This window comes from Apostichopus japonicus, chromosome 7 (assembly GCF_037975245.1).
Source record: "Apostichopus japonicus isolate 1M-3 chromosome 7, ASM3797524v1, whole genome shotgun sequence".
Classification (NCBI taxonomy): Eukaryota; Metazoa; Echinodermata; class Holothuroidea; order Aspidochirotida; family Stichopodidae; genus Apostichopus; species Apostichopus japonicus.
Genome location: NC_092567.1, coordinates 20902625 through 20915492, shown reverse-complemented (window position 1 = coordinate 20915492; position 12868 = coordinate 20902625). Strand labels below are relative to the sequence as shown.

Sequence of the window (12868 nt, the reverse complement as noted above, 5' to 3'; positions counted from 1 at the left end):
TAAAGATTTTAATATAAGGTGGCTACTGAGACTATACAACCACTCCTCCTCCCCTCCCGCACCTCCTCCCCCTCCCCTTCCCCTCCTCTTCCTACTGTTCTTGGCCTTCGGACAGAGCGGTCGGTCCGTACGTGAACCCCGAAGCCACCAACACACAGACAGCATTGCACATAATTTTGATTTTTCGCTGTGTCTTCCCGATGCGGCCCATCCTCAACAGCATGACTAAACAGTGGAACAGATCTGGTAAGCTATTTTGGTAAACGATACTCAACCATATTCTTGCCTTTTTACTCGCTTTGTAACCAACTCAGCAGCCTACAGTGTCAAAGGGAGCGCCAAAGCACTCCTCCAAATCTCGAATTCCCTTCCATTGAACTTGATCAACAGAGCGATGACAGTGAATAATCGAGTTGACACCCCCACAGGTCCCTATGTATGCAACTGAGGTCGTGTTTACACTATAGCTTTAGTTACTGGAGGGTTATAGGGTATAGATATTTTCTACAGACGGTAAGAATTGTCATATAAAATGAAGTAAACCCACAGCAGTAAAAACAGGAGTATTGCGTGTAAAGTATACCCCCGTTGTTTGGAATTCCCAGTGTTCTCGCGGGATATATTGTCACCCAAGTAGCCTATAAGTCTATACAGACACTGCACGAGAAGAAAACGAAAGCGGAATTTGAGTTCGAAGACAGAAAACTATAGAAAGAGTATAGGTGGTTTCGACGATTTGAAGGTTCAGCTAAGGTGAAGACATTTTCTTCGAGATAATACAACTGTTATTGATCTGAACCATATCTCAGTAAGTCATACTTTGTCTTATTCTTTCAAGGTGAGGATATGCCTATATTTGTCAGATCTTCACGTACCAGTGACTAACACTTTATCAGGCCTTATAAAGTAGGAGGGGGAGGAAACCAACTCCCCTACTATATTTGATGTGGAAAAGAGTGTGAGGGGGAATATGTGTAGCTGTGACTGCCTTATGACGTCACACATTTTGTTGTTACAGACTGGTCTATAATTCTACTGTTCCAAGTAAGAAGTAATCACATGCATGCACGGTTACAGTCACGGTGTGATTAAATGGCATGGGATTGAGAATGGATCAGTTAATTGGTTCTAATTTAGAATCATTGACCGGAAGTATAGAGAAGTATATTGACCCTAACCTTGTTACCCTAACCTTGTCACTGTCATATGTCAACAATGTACATTGAGGTGTACTTTACGTACTTCCGGTATACTTCCATGCAGGCACTGATTCTAAATTATAGAGCCGATTAATTCATTAAAGTTCTCTGATTGTAGTCTTGCCTAGGCTCTAAGGCTTGGTTCACCTTCCATAACAAGCACCTTTTACGTATATATTGAATATCGTTAGTATAGCTAGGCCTCTACACTAGCCTATTAACTGACACTGTACATAATATGTTACCTATATGATCATGTGTACTATTACATGATCAGACCAGCAACACTCACGACTCCCGACACCGACGGGGTGTGGGGGAGGGAGATGGTTGACAACATGCATGGCTTCCAATAAGTTGCACAGCAAAGCTGCCTAGTCGCGCCCGCGAGTTTCCGCCCCTGCAGGCAATTGATAGAGTCAGTGATAGAACTGCTAGCCTCATCCCTCCATTCACCCTACCCCCAACCCTGCCTATACCCTCAACCCGGTCTACCCTCCCCACCCAACCCCACCCTACCCTCCCCACCCCCAATAAATAACAAAAATATGTCAGAAAGTCAAAGAATGGCCCCTCGTACTCAAACAAAACCAGAATGAAAACATTTCATGGTTCCTTGCTGCTGTTCATTAGTTCCATTCATAGGGAAATTTCTAACAAAGCCCTAATACAACAACAGTAATTTATGCTCACAAACTTTTGTTGCCAAAGTAATGCTAAGCCCTGATATCAATTGCAACACACATCAGTGTGTGAAGACTATCTACCATTATCATCATACCAAGTTTGACGAAATTCCGAGTAGTAATAGTAGCCAAGTAATTGCATTTGGAGTATTTCACGTTTGACCCCATGACCTCATTAATATTCATGAAATGAGCACCAACATCAACAGGGATAATCTACTTACTATGGGCCACCCACTCACCAAGTATGGTAATGATTGGTCATTCCCTTGTTGAGTTATTGTGCATACAAACTTTTCATAACGAAATAATGCTAGCCCCCCCCCCCCCCTTATAAACATGCATGATATCAATTGCAACACACATCAGTGTGTGGAGACTATCTACCAATATCATCATACCAAGTTTGACGAAATTCCAATAAATAGTAGCTAAGTTATTGCAACTTGGGAGTTTTTCACGTTTGACCTGTGACCTCATTAATATTATTTAACTTTGAACTCGTATAACTTCGCACACGAAGGTCACATTGGGGTCAACCTATTGACATTTATGATCAGAAGGCCACTTTGACATCTGAAAATAGCATCGAAACTGTAAAAATCCCCAAAACATGAAAAGGTCACCAGAGGTCAAATTGAGGTCAAGGGTCACCCAGATGGGGGTTGACAAATGGATTACATTGAAGCAACTCCCAACCTTAACGGACAGTTCGTTCTCAAGTTATCACAAAAATACTAGTTTTTTATCATTAATTGACCTTTGGTGACCTCGGATCACATGACCGTTAAGTGTGAAAATATTCCCCTATACCATTTGCAACTTGTCCCAAAATATCAACCATGTCACACCTTGGAACTGAGAGTTATTGCATTAAATGTCTGAAAATTAACTTTGACCTCGTATAACTCCGCACACGAAGGTCACACGGGGGTCAACCCATTGACATTTATGATCAGAAGGTACCTTTGACATCTGAAAATAGCATCGAAACTGTAAAAATCCCCAAAACATGAAAAGGTCACCAGAGGTCAAATTGAGGTCAAGGGTCACCCAGATGTGGGTCGACAATTGGATTAAATTGAAGCAACTCCCAACCCTAACGGACAATTCGTTCTCAAGTTATCGCAAAAATACTAGTTTTTTATCATTAATTGACCTTTGGTGACCTCGGATCACATGACCGTTATGTTTGAAAATATTCCCCTATACCATTTGCAACTTGTCCCAAAATATCAACCGTGTCACACCTTGGAACTGGGAATTATTGCACTAAATGTCTGAAAATTTACTTTGACCTCATAAAACTTCACACACAAAGGTCACCTGGGGTAAACCTATTGACATTTTTGATTGTTGAGACGTGAATATAGCATCAAAACTGTAAGAATTCAAACATTTTTTTCTTTGCCCATTTTCTCACCGAAAATACTAGTTTTTTAACATTAATTGACCTTTGATGACCTCGGATCACATGACCGTTAAGTTTGAAAATATTCCTCTATACCATTTGCAACTTGTCCCAAAATATCAACCTTGTTACACCTTGGCCCTGGGAGTTATTGCATTAAATGTCTGAAAATTAACTTTGACCTTGTATAACTTTACACACAAAGGTCACCCGGGTGTCAACCCATTGACATTTTTGATCGGAAGGTACCTTTGATATCCAAATCTAGCATCAAAACCAAACATTTTCTTTTTCGCCCGTTTTCTCCCAAACTAAGCACATTTTTTCTAATGTGACCTTTGACCTTTTGACCTTGGTTTCAAATGTAGTTTGATCTGCTGATTCCAAAAATCAACACGATAAGTCTGTACAGCCATCCTAACTCTGACCGAAAACTTTGACCCCATATAAGTTCGCACACAAAGGTCACACGGGGGTCAACCTATCAATATTTATGATCGGAAGGTACCTTTGACATCTGAAAATAGCATCGAAACTGTAAAAATCCCCAAAACATGAAAAGGTCACCAGAGGTCAAATTGAGGTCAAGGGTCACCCAGATGTGGGTCGACAATTGGATTACACTGAAGCAACTCCCAACCCTAACGGACAATTCGTTCTCAAGTTATCGCAAAAATACTAGTTTTTTAACATTAATTGACCTTTGGTGACCTCAGATCACATGACCGTTAAGTTTCAAAATATTGCCCTAACCAGTTCACAACTTGTCCCAAAATATCAACCTTGTCGCACATTGGCACTGGGAGTTATTGCAGTTTTAGTATTTTGGGTTTTTGGACCATAACTGACCTTTGGTGACCTTTGTGGGCACCAAAAACAATAGGGTTCATCTACTCACTATGGGCCACCCACCCACCAAGTTTGATCATGATCAGTCAATCCCTTGTTGAGTTATCGTGCATACAAGCTTAAGCGTCACACACACACACACACACACACACACACACACACACACACACATACACACACACGCCAACCTGAATACATAGGTTCCTTTGCTTTCAGCAAGGAACCAAAAAGTCGCGGAACTGACTCCATTCTCATCCATTCATCGCATCTTACATGATAAGCCCACATCGACTTATTTCTGTTCGCAATGTCTACGGATACAATGGTATAGAGAGATTCTAGTATAAGATTCTGTATTCAGTCCAATCAAATCAGTTTTGGAAAAAAACCCAGAAGTAGTCAAATGAAAATAATTTCAAGAAATTATTTTAACTGTTAATTCATGAAAGTGCTTCCCTTACTTCCATGGTTAATTTCTGTTGTGCACCATAAAGTGGCGTTTTCCTGCCAACGTTCGCTAGAACAGCTCCCAGGAATACAACCAATGAACGCGCTATCTTGTGAGCTGTTTGTTACTCTAACCGACGCATAGGTGTAACACGGATATTCGGTTACTAAGGCTGTATGAAGAGCAATACCATACCATTATTTGATGGGTTATATTCTGTTTTCTTTTCAAATTTGGTTAATAATAATTTCCACACAGTTTTTCGTTGTTCAGTTAGTTACATATATTTGTACATAAAACGGTGAGGTTCTCTTGAGATCCCTTCCCAACCGCTTTCCGGGTTGTAACAAATGACTGGCACTCCCACCCACCCCCCCCCCCCCACGCCTACACTCATAGTAATGGTTATACAAGAAGCTGCCCAAAGTGAGTACTGAACTCACCCGATACTCATAGCAAGTGCAGTAACTGTTCATGTTCCACAATCGTGCATCAGTAAATACTGCGCTGTGTTCGTAACACGGTAACGGTAAAATATTACCAGTAGTTACTGTACTAGCTATGAGTATCGGGTGAATAACTAAGTTGCCGGTTAAGAACTCTTCTCTCAAAATCGCGAGGTCTCTGTTTGCTCCCCCCCCCCCCCTTATTATTTGCCGGTCACGTTTTTGGTGTTCACTTATATATAGAAATAAATAATATTAAAAATGCATAGACTTTATATATAGAAATAAATAATATTAAAAATGCATAGACTATTTATTTTTCTTTGTATTTTTTTTTGGTTCCTTTTAACAATCACAGGTTAGATAGTGTTACTTAATAACCACGATGTGTTGCTGCGCCATTGAGTGTGTCCAGTGCTTTGTTAGCTTCTTGAATGTTATATTAATGGTAAGTAAATTGCGCCCTGAACATTTGTTAAATGAAGTCACATTTCACTTACATTGAGCCCTCTATTTTCTTGCCGACTGTAATCTATCAGTCAATAAATATATTTTTTTTCAATGACATTCACAGGATGTCCAAATTGGTGTGGTCGGGAAGGGGTATGGGGGGGGGTGGGGTTGGAAGGGGTGGATTCTAAATTTCCCAAAATTGGTTCGTTGTTCCCCAAGTCTACCGTACATAGCGCCCTCCACTTCGGTCACTTTTGACTACCGTACTAGTAATCATATATGTTCATCTAACTAAACATTAGCCATGCTTGTTCCAAGTCTATCGAACATTGCGCCATCTATTTAGGTCATTTTAGACTACCGTACTAGTGATTCCATATGTTCATCTAACTAAACATTAGCCATGCTTGTTCCAAGTCTATCAAACATAGCGCGCTCTACGTTGGTCATTTAAACTACCGCACACTATAGCAATCCCGTTTTTTCATCTTACTGAACAGCTCTCAGGGATCGGTTTACTGATCGCGTCTATTGTTCTCTTTATAAATGGCCTGGCCGTTCGTTAGCCATTCTCATCCCGAGCTTACCTTACATCTACGTGGCCATCCTCCTATTGATAGCTGCCGTTATCATACTATGCGTCTCGTGCCTTCGGTTGTGTGGTAGCGTTTAGAGCAGACGTCTGTGCTTTAATTTGGGTAAGTATTTCCACTTTTATACAATTGAGCATGTAAAGCGAATTCATGTTTTGTGGTACTTCTTAAAAGTTTGTAAATGGATTGCAGCTTGGTTGCGTTGCAAAGAAATGAAATAAATTTCGTTCACTCCTCTCTGCCCCCCCCCCCAAATAAACCCCTTTCTGCTTCCTTCCGCGTTCTGAATTACCTATACACTTGGTACGCTAGTGATCGAGTGAGTGGCCATGTAATTAATTGTGTACATACTGGCAATGAATTGTAGTAATTCACTCCTCCCGTATCTGTGTCTATGTGCAACATATGCTCTCCATCCTTCTTTAACCTACCCGAATTGATAACAATTTTTTAACACTGCGTCCCCCATGGTCCACTTCCGGGTCAACGATCCACACTTCCTGTTTGCAGTTAAATTTGTACCTACACCTGCTAGTGAGTGTGCCATTTAAAGTTGCACAAATACCAAATGAATGATGATTTTCTCTCCACATATATAGTACTACATTTTAATCGTCATCGTCTTGTGCTTGGAGGCTTCTGTTCTGGTCATGACCTTTACCCACTGGAGGTCAGGTGGTTACCATCCTCAAATCCAAGATTACATCACACAGAGGGCGCAACTGACGATAGGACGGTACGGTCAGGAAGGAGAGGAAAAGTTGACATCGGTGTGGGATGATCTCCAACAAAGGGTAAGTATAGGCCTAATCCAAACTGTATAACCATGATACCAGCTTGGTCGCTACATAATGGGCGTTTGAGGTGGAGGAGGAGGGTGGGGAGGAAACCATCTTCCCTACTATATTTGATGTGGAAAAGAGTGTGAGGGGGATAAGGGGGACTGCCTTATGACGTCACACATTTTGTTCTTACAGACTGGTCTTTAATTCTATTTCTTATAAGTAAAAAAAATAATTTTAATTTTTTTGTCACCAGTTTAAAACGGGTTACATTAGAAGTCCAATCAGTTAGATTGAATTATAAAATCTTCGACATAATTCAAGTTTTCTTTTCTTTTGCTGTTTTTCTTTTACATTGTTTTACTCATATTGTCTTCCATATAGAAACAATGCTGTGGTGTAATTTCACACTTGGATTGGTACAAGTTTCACAACCAATTTCCAGCTGATCGTCCTCCCGATTCCTGCTGTGAGACGTACTACGAGGGTTGCTCAAGAGCCATCAGCGCCGTGATCGTTTGGGATGAGGTAAACACAAAAAAAAATAAGACGACTAGTAATGCTTAAGTCTGCTATTTTCGTACATTTTCATCACATTGACCATGTATATGTACGCCAAAGTCCCAGTGTGTAGTCTTGTTGAAAGAATATCGGAATGTCAACAATATTGAGAAGTCTTTACATCCAGTTGGGATCATTTTCATTCTTAACAGTCGAGACTAGTTTTCACCTCGATCCAACCAGTGGTATATATGACTGGTATAAGGACGGGTGGGGGGGGGGGCGACGGGATGGGAAGATTTTGCTTTCGGATACGGAAGAAATAAACCCGGTACCGGTTAATTGCCAAAATCGGACAGAAACTAATTCAGAAATCCTAGAAATGTATGTATATATATATATGTATATATATATATATATATATATATATGTATATATATAATTGATATCCTAAAGAGTTGGAAAATCAAGGACAGTGAAAAAACTTCCAGCCTCCACCGGATTCGAACCCGGGCGGGAGGTCCGGGTTCGAATCCCGGTGGAGGCTGTCTATACGCGGACACCCTAACCACTAGGCTGTGGACGCTGATTGTATGTCAAGAGGTTCGAAACCGGTAAGGAAGGCCGTAATTCCACTGAAGGTGTTTGTCTATATACATATATATATATATATATATATATATATATATATATGTATATGTATATAAATCATATTATTGCAAAAATGGTTAAATGTCTATTAATTTCTTTTTCTTATCAAGGGATGCGGAGATTATTTGATCGATGCGACATTCAGAGGTCTTGGAGCTGTTGGGACAGTCGTCCTCATCTGCTTTCTACTTCAGGTAAATAAGAGGAGTTACAACATATTCAATGACATTCTTTAAAACAAAACTGTTTATACCATATATAATTATATATATATATATATATATACATATATATATATACGTTATACGTAATTCAGATAAAAATACAAAACAATAAGGAACGTTGACGATTTAAAGCGACTTTAGAGTTCTGTGAGAACGCTGTATTGTATTTCTACGTAAACGTATAGTATCAGTATACATAGCATATACATATACGTATACATATACGTATCCATAAACATATACGTATACCAACACATATACGTATATATATAGAAACGTATACATATAAATAAACGTTTACGTATACAAATAAGTATACATATACATACACGTATACGTATAAGTATATACGTATACATATACGTATACATACATATAAACATATACATTAACATATAAATATACATATACTTATAAATAAACGTATACGTATACATATTAGTATACATATACGTATGCATATAAGTATACATATACGTATACATATTAGTATACATATACGTATGCATATAAGTATACATATACTTATACGTATACATATACATATACGTATACATATATAAGTATACATAAACGTATACATATACGTATACACACATATATACGTATACATATACGTATACATATACAAGTTTGTGACGGGAATGATTACGAGTTTCTTTTCTTTTTTTTTCCCCTTTCTATTCTAACCATCTCAGGTCCTCCTGTTGTTGTTTGTGGCGATCCTGATATTCCTCCATAAGTTCGGTAACGATCCCAAGAATACCTGCTGCGGTAGATCCTATTCCAAACCCGAAGACACAAAGTAAAGACATCGATCGACCTCTACCTCGCTGCTTTTGTAACGGTATCCTGCCCTTGCATATAACTTTCTGAACTGGGAGAGACCTCACCACACTTAATGAATGTATTAGCAACGGCGGAAGTACAGGAGTTGGGAGGGAGTATGTGGGTCATTGTTGTTTCTTCCAATAATTTGTGGGCTGGCCCTTTGTAAAACCTCCCACCCGTTCTCGCACCCTTCCTAGTTCCCCAAACTTTCAACGTCACTATCGGTTTGAACAAAAGGTTGTTCACATTATGAAACTCATTGTTGCATGTCATCCAATTTACATAAAAAATAGGTTCTTGTGGACTGAGACCACTGACTCGATCAACCCCAATTGCCCACTCTCTCCTCAACCCGTTAAGCAAAATTTTGCTTCCATACAAAAAATGAAATAAAACAAATATAAAAATTAATAGAATGATCACCAACGACAGCACACCCACCACCTCCTTCTCCTGCTACATCAGAAAAATATTCTTCCGCCAGTGATTATTCAGTTAGGTGTGGTACGGTCCCTTACATGCTCCTCATGGGCAACTTATATTCATGAGCTATAGATCACATGTGATTGGATTTTTTTGTCTATACTTACACACGTTGTTATGGCAGATCACTAAAATTACTATGTCGTACCTTTTTTGAGTTTTCTGGCATCATTTTTTATCTTTCAGTTATTGGTTTAAATTGTTACATTGTTGTATTCTTACATGTCGCTTTTTAATTGAGATGGAACTGGACGGAACAAGATTGTAGCCAGTGACCTCTTGAGCATAATTCCTGACTCTCAAATATGCCTTGCTAAGTTGGTGGCGATTCCAATTAACCTTCGTTTATTTGTTTTCCAAATTTTAGTATTAGTTGACCAATATATATATATATATATTTTTTTTTTTAAACATGAAATATATAAATATTACTTCCATAAAGAATTATTTTATTTAGAGGGTATTTGAATCGTGTCATTACTTACATTGCCATGCTTAGCGGACTAACTTAATTTCATTAATTTTTGGAAGGTTTTGTGGTTTCTTTCAATCAAACATTCAAACATTTGAATTTCTATGCCTCATCTGAAAACATAATTTTGGTCTTCAATTAACGTTCCTTTTTCAAACTTGAATTTGACCTTTCTCAATTTCACTGACAGTTTCTCTTCTTCTTCTTCTTCTTCTTCTTCTTCTTCTTCTTCTTCTTCTTCTTCTTCTTCTTCTTCTTCTTCTTCTTCTTCTTCTTCTTCTTCTTCTTCTTCTTCTTCTTCTTCTTCTTCTTCTTCTTCTTCTTCTTCTTCTTCTTCTTCTTCTTCTTCTTCTTCTTCTTCTTCTTCTTCTTCTTCTTCTTCTTCTTCTTCTTCTTCTTCTTCTTCTTCTTCTTCTTCTTCTTCTTCTTCTTCTTCTTCTTCTTCTTCTTCTTCTTCTTCTTCTTCTTCTTCTTCTTCTTCTTCTTCTTCTTCTTCTTCTTCTGTGTTCAACATTTTTTGAAGGTTTTGTTGTTTCTTTCACTCAAACATTCAACCATTTGAATTTCTATACCTCATCTGAAAACATAATTTTGGTTTTCATTTAACGTTTCTTTCTCAATCTTAGTTTGTCCTTTTTTCAATTTCACCGACTGAACTATTTTTGTTTCCCTTTTTGTGTTTTTTATTCCAAAGTTTCGGCTGTAACTATACACATCATGATATTTATCATATACCTAGATGGTGCTAACGAGCTCTTACTGCTGCAAATTTTCATATAGGCTCCGGCGACGTGTAAAGGGATTAGGTGCCACCCCCTCCCCCATGTCACCAAAAGTTTAAGATTAAGTTTAAGTTTATTTAATCTCTGCATGTGCACCTCACTCGTGTGAGGTATGTAGAGTACAAAATATGCTTACAAAGTTCATATGACAACAACGTTGACAAAAATAATAAAAATGTATACATGGAAAATGGTGGCGCCAGACCCCAAAAGTATAAGAAGAAAAGTGTTGTCCACCTCCTCCTCCTTCTCCTCCATTCGAACTTTTGGAGCAAAATTTGTAGAACAATTGGAAGATTGTGTCAACATTAGAGGGTATCCTCAACACATTTTGGCAAAAATATTTCTGGCGTATCTTTAGTACCATACTTGAAGTGAGTTCCTTCTTGTGCTCGTATTCTCGCATATGTTATGAATGATACTCAGTACCCTCATGGCTCTGTGTACTCGTCATTGTACTCGAGGCATCGTGGGAAATCTAATTTAGAAACTAGTGAAAGATTAATTACTCGTATATTCGCAGTCAGAGGCTTGTATACTTAAATTCTGTACACATGCTAATGATAAATTTTGTTTGTATGCTGGTACTCATGCTGTTGTACTCGGATTATCTAAGTCTACGTGTTTACACGCATACTTGAATATATTTTTTTGCGATTTCGTCGTCCTTGTTGATATTATTCATCTCGTCCTCCAGTCTTAATATAAATTCCACTTTCCCGTGTATAGCTTTGCCTCAGATTTGGTCGTCTACCATTAGCAGACGATCTCCATTCATGCTTGTTTCCGAATATAGTCCTGTTGAAACTATTTACCCAAATATCGTTCATTACAGGTAATTAATTTCTGTGTCCATTTGTTTGTCTTCTTTTATCTCTATATTTTCATGTTTTCTTCCCTTTTATTTTGGTGGTGATTTTTTTTTGTATTATTATTTTATTATTATAGATATGACGAGCCGAAGAAGCCACGCCCAGTTGTTCAGAAATCTTCCTCCTGGCGATTGAACCCTCTCTATAATTCGCAGCTGAAAGTCGATAAAGGAACAGATTTATAGATAATTTGTATAAATCGCCCTTTATTTAACTACAAATTAAACAATACAATCTATAGAAATTTTAATGTGTATCGCACAAAAACACTTGTATAGTTATACTTTCGTTTTTTTTTTAAACAACTGCGTTCTATTCTTGTTACTTCATGCTGGTCTTGAAAGCTCCAAACAAAGAAACTCTTTTACGGACCTGTCTCTGAAATTTGTCTTTCTTCCAGGGTCATTGTTTTATTGAACTTATTGTCTTATGAAAAGTCATGTCAAGTAAATTCTCTACAGCTGCGCCAATTGTGATCGATATTCTACGACTGCAATCATCACATCTTCGACATCTTTCACATGACAAAGAATCTGTAAGAACTATCCTTGTTACACACTCCCCTCCTTAAAATACAATTCTCTTCATGTACATTCTTCCCGCTTACCTCCAAACAGTCGTTTTGTTTGGTTGAAATATTTTTTAGCAAATGATGGACTTTTATTATTTTCATCCTTCTGTAAACGTTATACAAAGATGATGTCTATGACTGTTTTCATCCATACACAAGTAAAGGGGAGTATGTAATGGATTTGAATACAGAATTAAGGGCGTCCATACGTGCATACATTCAATCATTTTCTATAGCCGTGAAATCGTAATAAGTAATCCTGTCATGCTGATTATTTAACATTTCACCAAATTATGATATCAAGCCGAATATGTATACTTCTTCAACATTTTACTTGAGAACCTACACAAAAATCACTCTGTTTTTCACTAAAAATGTAAAAGAGTGGTTTAAGTCATAGGTTAAGATAACATAATGTAAGGGGTCCTTCTGATAGGATATGAAATGTTTATAATAGGCGGACGATGATTATTTTCAAATCCCCGAAGTAAATTTGGGTTACACAAACTATCTGTATAATTACCTGTCATTTCTCTCTAATAAGGGAAACTGCAATACAGCTATCAAGACAAAATATTACTACATGAAAAGTATTATAAATGTAAATACATATG

General features: G+C 37.9%; 1 protein-coding gene across 2 annotated transcripts; it reads left to right on the top strand.

Moving 5' to 3' along the window:
• The first annotated feature begins 442 nt into the window (after positions 1-442).
• On the top strand, positions 443-11988 carry LOC139969683 (tetraspanin-4-like). Of its 2 annotated transcripts, none has more exons than XM_071974823.1 (8): positions 443-808; positions 5398-5487; positions 5993-6190; positions 6685-6879; positions 7252-7395; positions 8130-8213; positions 8942-9048; positions 11760-11988. In XM_071974823.1, the coding sequence occupies exons 4-8, from the start codon at positions 6736-6738 to the stop codon at positions 11866-11868; spliced, it is 588 nt and encodes a 195-aa protein (XP_071830924.1). In that variant the 5' UTR covers positions 443-808; positions 5398-5487; positions 5993-6190; positions 6685-6735; the 3' UTR covers positions 11869-11988. The 2 variants fall into 2 exon arrangements, with proteins under 2 accessions (XP_071830924.1, XP_071830926.1); XM_071974825.1 differs by having other exon boundaries at positions 446-808; positions 8942-9090.
• Positions 11989-12868: the final 880 nt, after the last annotated feature.